This window comes from Colobus angolensis, unplaced genomic scaffold, assembly GCF_000951035.1.
Source record: "Colobus angolensis palliatus isolate OR3802 unplaced genomic scaffold, Cang.pa_1.0 Scaffold15, whole genome shotgun sequence".
Lineage (NCBI taxonomy): Eukaryota > Metazoa > Chordata > Mammalia > Primates > Cercopithecidae > Colobus > Colobus angolensis.
In genome coordinates this window covers 5714666-5732161 of record NW_012114599.1, presented here as the reverse complement: position 1 = coordinate 5732161, position 17496 = coordinate 5714666, and the positions used below count along the sequence as shown (strand labels likewise).

The following is a 17496-nucleotide window of genomic DNA, read 5'->3' as shown; positions in this document are numbered from 1 at the left end:
CTTCACATTATTTGGCCTTACAAGAAGAAAATCAATGTTATAATACAGAGGTGAAATTCCAAAGTGAATTAGCGTTTATATTAAAAAACAATGTTAACATTCTGTTAGCTTGTTAAAAATTAGCTCTGAACCAGGGACACATTTCATATTGTAGTACAGCATTTTCTTGGTTAGGAACTGATTACATTCTATTCAGAATCTCTATTTTAACATTCTACAAAACTTTGTAAAGTCATGTGTAAAGACACAGACTTTGTTCCTGGGTGAAATTTTTATAATGCAAGCTGTTTACAGGAATGAATTTTATGGAACCATATATCCAGACACTTGCACTACTTCACATCTTTTAATAATTACATAAAGGAAAAATATATTTTCCTATTAAGCTAAAATACTACACATATAGTCTTATTTAAGTCACTGTTCTTAACACAAAAATTTTCAAAGCTTTTCAGATAGCCTAGAAGAATGCAGCGGCACACATCATTAGTTGCCTAATTAATATTTATTCGTCTAGCTCATCTTTCCTTTTAACAGAGTTGATTTTGGTTGGGTATTCACCCTTCTGAGTAGTCACGTGCTTTGGGGAGGACCAGCACCAACTTCAGACCTAACTGATGAATCCTGATTAGTCTAATCACAGTGGATCTATTTCCCTCACCAGGGATAAGCTGGGGCATGCTAAGATGTTAACTCTGGCCAAAAAGATATGAAGAAAAGTGTGTAGTGTGTGTGGAGGTGGGAACACGGGAACATAAAGAAGAGGAAATGTTGTTGCTCTTAAAAAGAAACAGAAATGCACAAGGCCACTGGGTTTTGTGCCTAGACAGTGCAGTGTCTGGATATGATGGCTGGAACTGATGCCATCTTGCAACCATGAAGGAAGCCTGCCTGGGGCTCAGGGCATCACATCAAGAATGGCACAGCAGAAACATGAAGGGAAATCCGAGTCTCTGATGATGTTTTCAACTTCAAAAGAATCAATCCTCTTTAAAACTTCCTGGTTATACATGGGATAGTAAGTTGTCTATATTTAAATTTTGATTTGGGTTTACTGTTACTTGCAGCCAAAAGCATTCTAGCTGCATAAGTCTGAATTATTTCAAGCCTCTGAGTAAATGTTAACAGATGGTGCTATTACTGTGGGGATTAGGAATGAAAACAACAGAGTAGGCTACTTAATTTACTAACAAGACTGTCTTTCAAAGCTGGTTACTATGTTATGTCCTTCTCCCTGTCCACACTCTTCACCAACCCCACAAACAGATACATATATCACAGTACTACAAGTTAGGTACTAATCTTGCTGATCAGTTCATCAACTGTATTATAGGCACTATCTTCCCCATACTAATGGTCAAGTTGTTGGGAAAATGGAAATTTCTTCTGACAAAATGGTAGAAGATTCTAACACAGAATATAAAGTTCACTCTCTCAAAGAGGCATTTTAATTATTATAGAATTTTTAAAGGTCTATAATTAGGAAATTTTCCTAGATTCAAATGTATTGACTCCTAGTACATGTAGGACACTATTTTACATTTTTATCTGACAACTTGGGATAATTTACAGTGTATTTAGCTGTAACTAAAACTAAGCCTTTCTGTTGCTGCCAAGATATATCTCAAATATATATCTTTCTCAAAGTAGATATATCTACTGCTCCTAATAATCAGAAACATGCCTTTCACCTGCCTTAATCAGTATCCCTACAGCAGTATTCCCCAAACTATTGGATGGAAAACAAAATGGCAATATATGTTCTTCGAGAGAGAGAGAGGAGAGAAGAGAGAGAATCTCCATGGTCAAATAATTTAGGGAAATGCTCATACTGCATGCTATATCCCACTCTTGAAGATTCTCAAAACACATTATATAGCACATTAAATGGTCTGAGAAACCTGTCATTATTTAATTCAGCATTTCTAGTCAGTGAATAACAGAAAAATCTATTTTTCACTAAATATCTCTTAATTTCTTGAAAAAAACTAGTATTCCTTAAAACATAGGACATATATTCCCCACTACTATAACTGCCACTCAATTTAGAAGTGGCACACAAAAACTAAACGCAGAAATAATCACACCAAGCTGTAACCATGTTTTAAAATCTACACAGAGAGCTACTTATTCATGAGCAACTCCCTTCCAAGGCCTTGCATCACATTCTCCATGCCCACCAGCCAGTGGTACAGAATGCAATCACCTTTCAAATAATTCCCAAAGCAATGATTTTATCACAGAATACTCTGATACAAAGACTTCTAAAGGAATCCTAATGTTCTGTAAAATTCAAACTCATCTCCCGACATGTCTGTTTCCCTCACTCACTGATAGTCTCAGAACCTAGTACAGTGCCTATGCAGACTAAGTGACCATGAATCCTTGCTCTAGGAATGAATGACTGAATGAACACTTCCATCATGTCCTCTCTTTCCTCATCTGATTCATCTTTTAATTCTTAGACATGTACAGTGTGTGTTCCAACTTCTACATCTCTGTTTATGTTACATGATCCCATATGCAACACCCTCTTCTCTACCTATTCAAATCCTGACCATCCTTTCAAGTCCAGATTCAACCCAGACTGCTACATGGAGACTGGCCTCATCCTCCTCTGACCTCTTATCCCCTGACAGTCAGTACCAGAGAGTTTGATACTCACATTTCCTAAACTAGTTTCCACGTTGGTCTTACGTCTCAGTAAATGGCAAACTCCTTGAAATCTCAGACATGTTATAAACTACTTTTGTACATACTAGGATGCCAAGGTACATAAGGAGTATTCAATGGAAAAATTAAGAGTATATTTTATTTAAAAGTTCAATGTATAACAATAGCTGGAAATTCCTGAAATTTCCAAACTGTACATTACTAAAATCAATAGTTACAAGGACCAAGTTCTGAATAAAGAAATATTATCCAAGTTCTAAAGAAACTGTTCCCTTTGGCTTTAACCTCTTTGACTCCATTTTCTCATTTGGAAAATAGTTCTGTGGTGTTTCTCTACAGGTACTGAATGAGCAAGAAATACTGTTTGTAAACCCCCTGATAAATGAAGACTTTATCTCATAGTCCTAGAAGCAATCCTGACGTCTTAAATTATGTAATCCTGGTATTACATTATATTAGTCTGGCTCATATAAAATGTAAGCTACAAAAATACCAAAGCTAAGAAAAAATATTTACTCATGCTTTTACTAAGATGCAGAAAGAGGATGCATGCATTGCCAAAATTCCATAGAACATGCTCAAACTAAAGCAACAATGTCTTAGTTATGAAAGAAGGCAATGGCCTGAAGCAGTACTTAGAAATAAAGATTACTTGGTCCACGTAAGAGTCAACATTTAAGAACACAATGACTAATTCCTACTTCAAGTTCATGAAAACATTTCTTTTTAAGAACTTCTTTTCAGTTAAAAACTTTATTTGTGGTTTTCCTACTTGTAATCTATGAACCTAAGAATGAACAAAAACTTGAACATGAAACTCTCTAGTAGGCCAAAGTGTCAGTATAGACTTAATTCTGACTTTAGGAACATCTCAACCAGGGTTACACAAAACTTGTACTTTACCTCTCAGTCTCCAAAAAAAATCATTTATCTACTCTGCCTAAAGAGTAGATAAATGATTGAATGTTCATTCTACAAACAACTCTGGAAAATGCATGAATGACACTCCAGACTATATCAAAACACTGGAGCTCTTTACTTTCAAATCATTCATATTTATAACCCAAGATAATTAAAGTACCTCTTTAAGAAAATCAACTTCATATTTTAAACTAGAATCATCTGAATCCAAACTAGTATTATTGTTGCTAACAGAAACTTCATTTCTAAATAATCGGCTGATTTTTTTAAATGTTCTAGTTGAGCTTATTGTGAACTAAAAATAACCATTAAATTCTATCACCAGCACTACCTCTGTGGCCTTGCACAAAATGCTTAACTTTTCTGCACCTCAGTTTTCAGATCTGCAAAATGAGAATGAGACTGGATGACTTCCTAGGTCCTCTTAAAGATAAAAACAAATAATAATAATGGTTATTAGTATCATTTTAATTGAAGATATCAATGAAAGATATAAGCACAGACTCTAAACAAGTTTAAGTCTAGAGAAATCACATCATAAGCAAGAATTGTCATAAACCTCAAAATCCTCTATCAATAGCACCAAACTATTATCAAATATAAGAGTTTTATAGAGACAAATGTTAAAAAAAAAAAAGTTAACTTCTTGCTAGCAACATTGATATCCTTACTGGGGTAATTTCATTCATTCTCTACTTTCTAACCAGAAAACTAGGATTTCTACCTTCGTAGTTTTACGACATTCCTGGTTAATATTAGAAACCTTGAGTCTTGCTCCTCCCTCACCTCTGTCTACATGAGAACAGTGAGGGGCTCATTGAGGTAAATAACATTCATGCACCAGAAAGTACACAATCCTTATTGTCTTTCATCATCCAGATAAAGAATCTTAAAGTTAACTCAAAACAAAATTCCCCTCTGGTCCGCTCCTACCTTTCCTGCTAAAATCAACCTACCATGTGGGAGATTTGAGATTATTGGGCAACATTCAGACTTTGGGTGAAGTGGCTAATTTCCCAGAGTCTGACAAAATAAAATCTAAAGCCAACTCCAAAAAGGTGACACCCTGCCCATGTGGGAATCCGTTGTTTGGTGTGTAACAGGATGTGCTTCGCAGATGAACTCACTTTGTGTTCTAGTTCTGCCACTTTCTGGCTGTATGGCCACAGGCAAGTAGCTAAACCTCATGAGCCTTAGGTTCCTCTTCTGTGAAACGAGAATGACACCACCTACCTCACAGAGCTGCAATCCCGGCTAAGTTAGACACGTACAAATGGTCTGGCATGGCCCACGCACTAAAGAAATGTTACCTTCCTTCACAACTTCTCCTGTCTTTCTATACAACTGAACAGAGACTCCACTACCACAGATAACTGCCATATTCTTCATCAGACTCGGAGTCCCCTAGGGCAGAGAGTATTTCTGATTTATCTTTGGATCCCAGTAACTAGCAGAAGGCCTGACCCAGAGTAAAAACACAATAAATGCTTGTTCAGTGGAGAAAATTAGAACTGTTTGGGTTTGAGGATGTTAATATTACCTTGGCTGCACATGCCTGTAATCCTAGCACTTTGGGAGGCCAAGGCAGGCAGATCAAAAGGTCAGGAGTTCAAGACTAGTCTGGTCAACATAGTGAAAACCCCATCTCTACTAAAAAAAAAAAATTGCAAAAAATTAGCCAGGTGTGGTAGAGTGTGCCTGTAATCCCAGCTACTCAGGAAGCTGAGGCAGGAAAATCACGTGAACCCGGGAGGTGGAGGTTGCAGTGAGTTGAGATCCTGCCACTGCAGTCCAGCCCAGGCAACAGTGCGAGACTCCATCTCGGGATTAAAAAAAAAAAATTACCCTGGCCACAGTCAACAGAAAATTCTGTTTTTCAATTTGGCCAAATAGGGCTTGCTACAAGCTACTATGTAGTTCAAAGCAAATAAGCTATTCTGAATTCTAATAATTACATTCTCTAAAATATGAAAACCCAACTGCCCTGCAGCTTTCAATTTTAGTTTTGAGAATTCAATTCTTTCCCAAACAATAGAGTGGGTAACCACAGAAACTTGTGGAATCTCTTTTCCTAGAAAACATGAAGAACAGGAGAGAAGCCAGTCTGTCTGGAAACTGCTTCAAAATCTCTCTATAAGCAGGATGCTGGACTGGATTAGATGCCCCTTGAAGGATCCTTCCAGACCTACACACCACTAAAATGTTAAGAAAAATATCTAAAATAATTCTCTATCACTTATACCCTGGAAAATAAAACAAATACAATTTAACATCTCCCAACATAGTCACTAGAAATAATTTTACTTGCATCTTCCCATGATTTTAGAAACACATTTTCTTCTTAAATTGTACTAAATTATCCTAAGCTATTAATTTGAATATGAGCTCTCTTTAATAAGATAGAACAGAGATTGTACTTAACAAAGGAAACAAGACTATTATTTTGTTCCTCTTTCAATCTGCCTGTTTCCATGTACCCCAAATCTACTCATTTCCCAAAGCCTTGTAAAAAATACTACTTCCCCCCAACATATACTCCACTCAATTCTCCTGTTTATAAATTTCTAATGTGTTCATTACTCATACCACATTGTACAGGTGATTTTTATATGGTGTCTCTTATTTGTATCTGACTCACATGTAACAAGTTTTGTCTTCCTAACTGAACTGTAAACTCCTTGAGTAAGATTCAAGTTTTATATTCCTCATGTACTCCCCTATTATGTTAATACTGAGTTCATAAGTGCTTTCAAGTTCTCATTGGCTCACTGATTTAAGGTGGAGAGAGTGTGCAAAAGCTAGATGACGCTGTACATTAAGCACCTGTATGAAGCTTTGGCAAAGCAGGCACTCTAAGAAGTCAAAAATAAACCTTTTCTGATTGCTACATATTGACATGTGTCATTTAGCTAGGACTCACAGGTGAAAGTTAATACACACAGGTGCTAAAGGGAAAGACCTAGAGCTAAGCGCCATATTAGTTTAGCTCCTGTCCTATAAAAAATGAGGAGCTATGAAGGTGAGCCCACTCACATGGAGATGGAGACTAAGAAAGCATGCATATTGCACAGGTTGCAGAGCTTTGCTGGTTCTGATTTTACATAGAATCAGTTCTTCATTCTGTCAAGACAAGTCAGGCAACAATAAACAGAAAGGAAAAGAGTTTTAAAAATTAAAATGTAATAACATTATTTTAAAAGCACAAGTGAAACTTGTGTTTTCTCATTCTTTAAAATGCAAAAAAAAAAACATCTAAAATAAGACTAATGGGTGTAAAAATTCAGTCATTACAAGTACACTCTACACACTTAAAAAGGATCCTCTGCTCCTCTGCTTCTTGTCTCTACTATGCAGCAGGGACTGTTCTGTGGCACTGGGAATATATCATTTTACCAAACTTACAATGCCAGTAACATTATGTAAAGCTTTACTTTAGTATTTTAAAGACACAAAAGACCTCAGGGATATTCCAAACCTTATTTTACAGAGAAGAAAACCAAAGCCTGGAGAGGTTGGCTATCTTGTCTCAGTGGATTATAGTGGTTATATTGTAACAAACGTAGGAGTAGAAACCAGATTTCTTATTTCTCCTCTAGTAACAAAATTTACTTATTCATTAGGCAATTATTCCTATATGCCTTCTATATGCCAGATACTATGCTAGGCTCTGAGAACCCAAGAATGGTTAAGACACTGACCTTCTCCTCAAAAAGCATGGTCTTAAAAGCAAGACAATCAGATGAGTACAATCATAGAAGTGGTAACAGAAAGAAAAACCAAACTATATCTCTAATCGCCTAGGATTTCCAATATTTTAAAGAAAATGAACTTCTAATAGTTTGTTTTATCCTCACAATAGCCCTAGCAGTACACAGCACACATCTTATTATTCCTGGTACACAGATGGAGAAACTGAAGTGCAAAGCGGATAAGGGGGCCTATTAAGTTCATCTCCAGTGGCAGTAAAATGCCTAGAAACCAGGTTTGTTTACTTCAAGTTAGACCTTTATTTCCCATTAGATGGAAAAAGCAGATGTTCTTTTTATGTTCAGATCCCTCTGACCAAGAACACACATTTCCAAATTGCGAGCAGGACAATCTATGGTTGTGAAAGGAAACAACTGACTTGTGAGGTGTGTCACCAGCTGAGGTTAGTTACCCAATCGGTAAGTAACCAACCAAGACATCATTATTACTAGCCTTTTTAAAGTGCCCATTACGTACACAGAACAGATGAAAAAGGTCCTTCCTTCAGGAAGTTAATATTGTAAGGAACAGGCATATACACATTTCAACAAAAAGTGACATAATTAAACAAACTACAACTAAAAGAACCATTACAAGCAACTGCAAATTTAAGACACTAAAGGTTCTGCAAAGCAAACCTAATGGGAGCTGCCAAGAAATATATCTTCATGGGTTAAACAGGGAACAGAAGCCTTGTACGCATAATGGTCCATACCGATCTTCAGATTACTAAAATTAAAAGCTCTCACCAAAAACGTTCTTCACATTTAAAAACTTAACTGTCTCATTCCTTTTTTCTAGAAACCTTTTTAAAAAAATTAAAATTGTATGGTGTTACTGCCATATTCTTCTACTCTCAGATACAACCTAAATGAGGTTTTCTCATTTTCTGATCATTTTCTCCTACACATAGTAAAATTTATATGTATTTATACATACATTCAATAATCACTTCATAAAAAACAAAAAAAATTCTTCAAGTTCAGTTTTAAACATTAATTTTACTTGTTTGATCACTTCATATCATATTTTATTTATACCGTGTTTATCAAGGCCTTATAACATGACCCAACTGTTTTAAACTATGGCACACTGGAGAATTATTAACAAAATAGACAAAGCTAAGGAGAAACAAATATTAGTGATTTCAAGTTAGTGACAGAAAGAATATCTTTAAGAACAGACTAAAAAATAAAAATTATAATCATCCTTCCAAAAGAGTAATGTTTTATTTATTTAAAAAATATTACTCAGTTAAAAAAAAATTGAAAAGCTCTCTGGTATCACCCGAACATGCTCAAGGGATTTATACTTACAGCCAGTTACCTTCCTTTTAAATATCTGGTGAATGTTACAGGGTGACAAGAAGTAATTTAAATGACAATTCGGAAATACCTCCGTAGGTTTCATTAGAATTATCACCAGTACATCACAAAATGATTTCCTATTTTTTTAATTCCTAAGATTTAGTTCCATCACACAAAAATGCATTTCAATAAACATTAGCTTAAAACTTACATATGAAGCATAATGACTTTTTTAGTTAAGAAGGGAATAAGGCTTTGAATATAACTCTAGATCTTCAAGAGAAAGACCACTGGGCCAAACTGGATCCTAAATAAAATTAAGGAAGTAATTAAACGTGCAGCAACAGTGACATCTAGTGTTAGCAATTGCAAGCCAATTAGATTACTATTAAATCCTCTTAAGTGCTAAAGAACAACTATTCAAAGCTTTTCTTCTTTAAAAACAGACAGATCTTGTGCATTTTTATCTAAAAACTACCCAAAATCAAAATGGTTCCACAGGTTTCTTTCCAGGCATAACAAAAAAGCTGTTTTGTTAAGACAAAAACAAATTAGAGGGTAAACATAAAACTAAAGACCAAAAGTAAAAAGCACTGTTTATTACTTGTAGTTAACACCTATAGGTGTTCCTCTTAGTACCAGAGTTTAATGCAAAGGTAATCTGAGAGATGTTCTAATGAGAGGATCATAAACATTTAAACTTCCACCTATAAAATTAAAGATATTATACAAGCTAGGATAATACATACAAGTAAAGTTAGGACATTTCAGGAATACTTAAAGAAGATGCAATTTAAAAAAAAACAAAAAACAAACTAGCTTTGCACAGAGAAACAGGCTCTACATTTCACCCCTTGCTACCTTGCTAAATTTTTGTTGCTTTGAAAGGTCCACTTACTGATATTTTTTGCCCAAGGGTTTATAACTTGGCAGCATAGGCTAATTCATTATAGTATTTTTATAGTCTTATGATCTAGATGAATCTGTAATAGCAGGCACAATTTCAAAAATTGTTTTTGGCCAGGACAATATTGTATTTTTAAAAAAAGTAAAGTCAGCCTTAAATGGAGCTTACCTATTTGTTTTGGAAAGTTCATCCTTTGCCCTTTTAACTCCAAAAATTCTTGTGATCAAGGCACTAAAGAGAAGTGTGGATGAATTTCGCACCTAATATACAAATGAAAACACAATAAGGGTTAAATATTCTTGGCATGAAACCAACATTTACAATATTCAAACTAGATGATTCAAAATCATCTAACTGGCTAGTATGAGGCTAAAAAGATATGTCTGTGTTCATAAAATAATTTTTAAAAAAACTTTACTTAATGTAATCTATTCAACGACTTAAATTGAGCTCTACAACCCAATCACATGCACAAACATAGCCTTTCCCCATATTTCTAATATTATCATCAACAGTTTTCATTATATCTCTGCACTTGGAGCATCAAATAATACTTCTTTCTTAAAAATTCATTTTTCCATATTCTTCCTGACAATGAAAATCCCAGTAAAACCTCAGCTCTTTCCACTTATTTTCTGAAATCCTTTTACCTATGAGAAAATACTTATAAAATCTAACTTCAAAGAACCAGGCACAGTGACTTACACCTATAATCCCAGCTACTTGGGAGGCTAAAGTGGAAGGAGTGCTTGAGGCCAGGAGTTTGAGACCTTTGGGCAATATAGTGAGACCCCACCTCAAAAAATATATATATTTTTTTTTAAGAGGTTTTTTTTTTTTTTTTTAGAGCCATGGCACATGCCTGTAGTCCCACATAGTCAGGAGGCTGAGGCAGGAGGATTGCTTAAGCCTAGGAGTTTAAGGCTGCAGAAAGCTATGACTGTGCCACTGTGCTTCAGCCTGGGCAAGAGAGTGAGAACCTGTCTTTAAAAAAACAAAAACAAAATCCAAAAATCCTAACTTCAAAGAATCCAGGTAATTAATATGGCCAAGAAAATAGTTAACATCCAAAATGTTGCTTATCAGCTTCACAATGCAAGTAACTTATCAAGTAATTTCAATACTGAAATTATCTGATAACTTAGTAAAGATAAGAGGCAGGAATTATCATGAATAAACACAAATTATTTCTCCAAGATGATAATAATCTTTTCCCTATCTTTTCCCAACCAATGTGTCAAGATGCTTTGGAAGATCATAAAAGGGTCTTGACTTTCGGCACTACAGGCTTCCTCAATTACTCTGTCAAATCAGTGTAGAGATGTATATGTACTCACTTTGCTACAGTGTGTAAGGCCCTATACCAGCACCATGGATAAGATCCAGAAACAGAAAACACATATTTACTGATATTACAGACCTTATACTCTAAGTAAGTGACATAACCATATGGTGTGTTAAACAGCAATGTAAGTAGAAAGATCACTAAAAGTAACAATGTTAAGATTTAGAAAACAGCTTCCTGAAAGCGCTGCCCTTAGAGTCACAAGCTCAAATGCCCACAGGAACAGTGAGCAACAGGGGCAGCAATGTACTTTGTCTAATGCAATCAGTGTCAGCTGAGTTGCTGCCATGGGGAAATATAAGTTCAGTTTTGCCAGATCTTCTGCTTTTTCAAGAGAAGCCAGAAATCCTGGTTTTTATGTGAAATCTATTTTGAAATGCTGGCAGGAAATTAAAGGAAAAAAAACCACAAAACTCACCATGAAAGCCAAATAAAACAGTGGTGGGCTAGTTTGTCCAACTGGCCACCAGTCTGTAATCTCTCCTCTAGAAACCAAGAACTGACTCAAGTCATGCATGGTAACCATAGAAGTAAACTTTACAGATATACTGGCATAATTCATACCAAAGCTTCAATAAAACCCCAAAACTGAAAAGATCCACTTATGTTCATTCAAGAGTCATCAAACATCCATGGAGGCCCTACTATGTGCCCTGCCTAATTTAATCTCCAAACAACAAATCAATCCATGCTGTTACTTTATCAATATAATCTCTGCCCTCGTTCAGGTCTGGATTATCTTCTACCTGATCTAGTGAGGTAGTTTCCAAAGACTTTTAGGTCTAAGATGACTTGGTAAAGACATCTGGGACCTTCTCTCCTCTTAGAAATCACACAAAAACACAAAAAGAAAAGGAAAACAGAAACACACACTCCATCTTGCCCTAAGCCATACTTTCTGACAAAGGCTGCCAGATGCAGTAAAATTAAAACAGGAGTGCCTGGAGATGTTGAGAAATGCACACCTTCAACAAAACTGTAGAGGACCATTTTACAAAGTGAATGGGCACCCTCAGAAACAAAACTCCTCTGATTCAACAGACTGATGGCAGGAGACACATGATGTCTTTTTAGTAATATTAAGATGGACCAGATGGTTCCAATCCTATCTGCCTGACCCATCCTGATATGGTCTGAATGTTTGTGTTCCCCCAAAATTCCTATGTTGAAATTCTAACCTCCAAGGCGTTAGGTGGTGGAGGCCTTTGGGAAATAATTAAGTCATAGGGGTAGAGCTCTCATGAATGGGATTAGTGCCCTTATAAAAGAGACCCCAGTGAGCTGCCTCACTTCTTCCACCATGTGAGGACGCGGCTAAAAGGTGCCATCTATGATCAGAAAGTAGGCCTTCACCAGACACTGAATCTGCCAGCATCCTGATCTTGGACTTCCCAGCCTCTAAACTGTGAGGCATAAATTTGTGGTATTTTGTTATAACAGCCCAAAGGGACTAAGATATCCCTTATAAAGTGTCCTCATTAGCAATCAGTGATGATCATTATCTTTTCCACTAGGTGTAGCAAAATCACGATATTCTATAGGCCTTCTGCATTAATCATTTACATCCTCAGAAAAACTTTTTTTTTTAAAAGCTTTTCCTCATCTGCTATTTGGTTACCCTGTTCATAAGTTAGTAAATAATTATTTCCATATATTGACCGTTTTAAGAATAATTAGTTCATGCCATACCAACCTCCAAACATGACTGAATGATTTTGTTTTAAAAACATTTTTAAATTACTTTTTAAAATTGAGGTATATCATGCATCATAAAATTTACTATTTTAAAGGATGCTATTCAGTGGTTTTTTACCATATTCACAAAATGTGAAGCTATCACAATTAAATTCCACAATATTTTCATTACCTCAAAATGAAACTTGGGAGCCGTTAAGTCGTCACTCCCTATTCTCCTGCAGTAGGAAAGCACAATCTACTTTCTGCCTCTATAAACTTGCCTTTTCTGGATACTTCATATACATGGGATCACATATGTGGCCTTTTATGTTTGGTTTCTTTCACTTAGCATAATGTTCTCAAGGTTCCCCCACGCTGTAGCATGTATCAGTATGATATTCCTTTTTACAGCTGAGTAACATCCCACTGTATACATATACCATATTTTAAAAATCTGTTCTTCATTTGATGGACATTTGGGCTATTTCCAATTTGGAATATTATGAATAATTTTGCTAAGAATATTCATGTACAAGTTTTTGCGTGAACATGTTTTCATTTCTCATGGCTATATACCTAGAAGTGGTATAGATTGGTCATACAGTAACTCTATGTTTAACCTTCAAAAGAACTGCCAAAGTGGTTGCACCATTTCATAGTCTCACTAGCAATGTACAAGGGTTCTGATTTCACCAGTTCTCCAATTTCTCCACATCCTCCCCAATACTAGTTATTTTCCATGAATTTTATTTTAGTGGGCATGGAATGGTAACTCATTGTAGCATTTCCCTAATGACTAATGATGTTAAGCATCTTCTTGTGTGCTTATTGGCCATCTGCCTAACTTTTTTGGAGATACATATTATTTGTCCATTTTAAAATTGGGTTGTTGTTTATTATTGAGTTCTGGACACTCCACTCTTATCAGATATATAATTTGCAAATATTTTCTCCCATTCTGTGGGTTGTCTTTATACTTTCTTGATTGTGTCCTTTGAAAAATATTTTTTTTTCTTGATGCTGGTTAAGTTTTATTTAAAAAAACAATTTTTTTTTTTTTTTTTTTAAACTTAGCGACAGCTTCATGCTCTGTTGCCCAGGATGGAGTGCAGTGGTGTAATCATAGCTCACTGCAGCCTTGAATTCCTGGGGTCAAACAATCCTCCAGCCTCAGCCTTCTGAGTAGCTGGGACTACAGCTGCATGCCACTATGCCCAGCCATCTGATTTTGTTCAAGTCCAATTTATCAATTTTTTTCGTTGCTTGTACCTTAGGTGTCATATCTAACTAAATGTTACCTAATCCAAGGCACAAAGATTTACACAGGTCCTCTTGTAAAAGTTTTATAGTTTTAGCTTTTACATTTAGGTTTTTAATACATTTCGAGTCATCTGAATATGGTATGAGATGGGGATCACATTCATTCTTTTGCATGTGGATATCCAGTTGCCCAGTACCATTTGTTGAAGGTTATTCTTTCTCCACTGAATTGTCTTGGCACCTTTGTTTATTAAATGTGGAGGTTTATTTCTGTACAATCAATCCTAATCTGCTGATGTATATGCCTATCCTTGATCTGCAAAAAAAAAAAAAAAAAAAAAAGCCAGAAGGGATTTAACAGAGGTTGTGCTGAATCTATAGATTAATTTGGAGAATATGTCATGTTAACAACAGTGAGTCTTCCAGTGATGAACACAGGAGATCTTTCCATTTATTTAGGCCTATAATTTCCTCAAAAAATGTTTGAAAATTTTCAGTGAACAACTCTTGCAGTTCCTTTGCTAAATTTATTCCTAAGTATTTGATTCTTTTTGATGCTATTATAAATGAAACTGTCTTCTTAATTTCATTTTTAGATTTTTCATTGCTAGTGTACAATTTCTGTATGATGACCTTGTGCCCTGAAACCTTGCTAATAGACAAGCTTTAATTTGCGTGTGTGTGGATTCCTTAGGATTTTCTATATTTAAGATCATGTTATCAGAAAATAGGGATAGTTTTGCACCTTCCTTTACAAACTGGGTAACTTTTATTTTTTATTCTTCTCTAGTTGGCCTACTAGGACCTCCAGTACAGTGTTGAATATGAGTGACGAGAGTGGATTTCCTTGTCTTGTTCCTGTTTAGAGAGAAAGTTTTCAGTCTTTTACCATCAAGTATACTGTTGGCTATGGATTTTCCATTGAGGTTGAGAAATTTCCCTTCCATTCTTAGTTTCTTTTCACATAAAACAGCACTGGATTTTGTCAAATGCCTCTTCTGTATCTGCTTAATCACGTGGTTTTTGTTCTTTAGTCTATTCACATGGTATATTACATTACAATGGTCCTTCTCATCTGCAGTTTTGCTTTCTGTGGTTTCAGTTACCTGTGGTATAGTACACTAAGGTATTTTGAGAGAGATCACATTCACTTAACTTTTATTATGGTCTATTGTTATAATTGTTATCTCTTATGATCTCTAATTTATAAATTAAACTTTATCACAGGTATGTATGTATAGGAAAAAGCATAATCTATAGGGTTTAGTACTAACCACGGTTTCAGGCATCCACTGGGGGTCTTGGAATATATCCTCCTCAAATTTGAGGAGGCGACTACTGTAATTGATTTTTGTAGGTTGAAAAATACATACTCTGTTTTAGAACTGTGTAAGTCATACAGAAGAACATTTAAAAGACTTATTGTAAATATAGAGCAAAATAACTAGCATGAAAGCCTACTTTCTACTTAAGACAGAAGAGTGTCCCTTAGATTTCTGTGTGATAGTATGAATGGTTCAAGGATATCTGTTTCAGGTATTGCTTTTTATGTTTTAGTATTTCATCCATATTTTCTGTTCCATCCACTATAAATAAAGTTAATGAGGAGACTGAAGTAGACAAAGAAATGAGAAAGAGGTTATGACTAACAAACTGCATTATCGACTCTTAATTCACTGACAATAAATGCTAATATGAATCATTGATAGCAATCTTAATATGAGTAATACAAAAGGTCATTAACAGGGCTAATGTATTTTGAAAAATTCATAGCTAATGTATTTTGAAAAATTCATAGTAGTAATGGCAATAAAAACATGTCCCTTTTTGGAAGGATGGATGGAAAACATTAGGTTGATGCAAAAGTAACCGCAGTTATTGCCATTAATAAGTAAAAAGGAGAGCAAAGACAGAAAAGGGTAAGTAGTAGTAAAGTTAAAAATGGAGAAATGATAATAGTTGTAATGAACCACGAAATGATGCTGTGGTCAACAATGGACCACATATTTAATGATCATCTCATATGATTATAATACCGTATTTTTACTGTACTTTTTCTATGTTTAGATATCCAAATAATTATTACTGTGTTACAACTGCCCACATACTCAGCATGGTAGCATACTCAGTATAGGAGCATGCTGTACAGTTTGTAGCCTAGGAATAATAGGCTATATCATACAGCCTAGGGGTGGAGTAGGCCATACATCTAGGTTTGCGCATGTATACGACATGATGTTCACACGACAATGAAATCCCCAAACAACAGATTTCTCAGAATGAATTCCTGTCATTAATTAATGCATGATTTTAATCCCAGCTAAAATCCATCCTTCTCAGAAGGGAAACACTTCCTGCTCCTGACCTCCTTCTCCATCAAGCCCTGAATATATGGTTGATAGGAACCTGGAATTCGACTGCAAACAACTGTTATCAAAATTTTTCTCTTCTATTCACAGAGTGTATAACTGTTTCTTTCCTTTCTTGCATGAAAAAGCTTTCATGTAGACTTGTTTAAGATACAGAAGAGGCTGGGTACAGTGGCTCACGCCTGTAATCCCAGCACTTTGGGAGGCCGAGGAAGATGGATCACTTGAGGTCAGGAGTTCGAGACCAGCCTGGCCAACAGGGTGAAACCCCATCTCTACTAAAAATACATCTGTAAAATGAGGATTATAACAGAGCCTACCTGGATAACAGAACCTACTAAGATAATTGATGCAATGTAAATTATGCCAGGTACATGAGAAATACTCAATAAGACAGCCATTATTATGATTATGTGTAATATATCCTTGTATTTCTAGTGCTTAATATAACATCTACAATATATTAAGTAGATATGTCTAATGCCGAAAATATTTACATAATACATTTCTCTGTATTTTAAAAATGCTTACTAGGTAGCAAAGTTTGAGAGATCTGTACGGTTTCAATACAAAAGACTAAGGAATCTGTAAAAACAAATTAAATATATACATGAATGCTTTCTCAAAAATGTTTCTTTACTGCAAGTTAAAATTAAGTTCATTTTACATGTGTGTTTTCCCTAACTTATTAGGAAAAACAATTAAGTCAAAAGTACAGATGTAGCCAGCTTTAAGCACAGTTATATTCCTAAGAGGATGTGTACAAATCAAAGTTCTGCAAATCAAACCATATTTCGCATGCACTAAGGAAAAATTACACTTAAAATCACTTCAACAGAGAATGCTTTTGTAAATTGCTTTTGTAAGTGAATACTTCTTCACATCCATTAAGTAGGTTGACTTATAAATTTTATCTTAGACTTTTATACAGCAGAAAATATAACCACTGATAATATTAAGTAACAGTGTTGATCATTATAGCTATGATTATTTATTTCCTCTAGCAAAGCAAACTAAATAGAAATGTTTCCTTCATAAAGTGTTAAAAAGGAAGATCCCAAGAAATGAAATTATTAGTATTATGAAATTAGAAAGAAAATAAAAGCACTTATATATATTTATGTAGCCTTTTGTGGATATGTATGCATACATGTACTATGCACATGTAAAGCCCACACATAAAGAAAGAGAAAGAAAATGAATCAGAATGCTTATATCTGTATGGTAATTTAATAGGTGACTTTTACCATTTTTATTATGCTTTCCTTTATTTTCTCTTTTTTTTTTTTT

General features: G+C 35.1%; 1 protein-coding gene across 3 annotated transcripts in view; it reads right to left on the bottom strand.

Annotated features, from left to right (window-relative positions):
• Positions 1-17496, bottom strand: part of THADA (thyroid adenoma associated) — a 359044-nt gene that overhangs the window by 241631 nt on the left and 99917 nt on the right. For all 3 annotated transcript variants that reach the window (XM_011935906.1, XM_011935908.1, XM_011935907.1), the window contains one exon: positions 9724-9815. In XM_011935906.1, coding sequence (XP_011791296.1) covers positions 9724-9815 — 92 coding nt within the window. The remainder of the gene's footprint in view (positions 1-9723; positions 9816-17496) is intronic.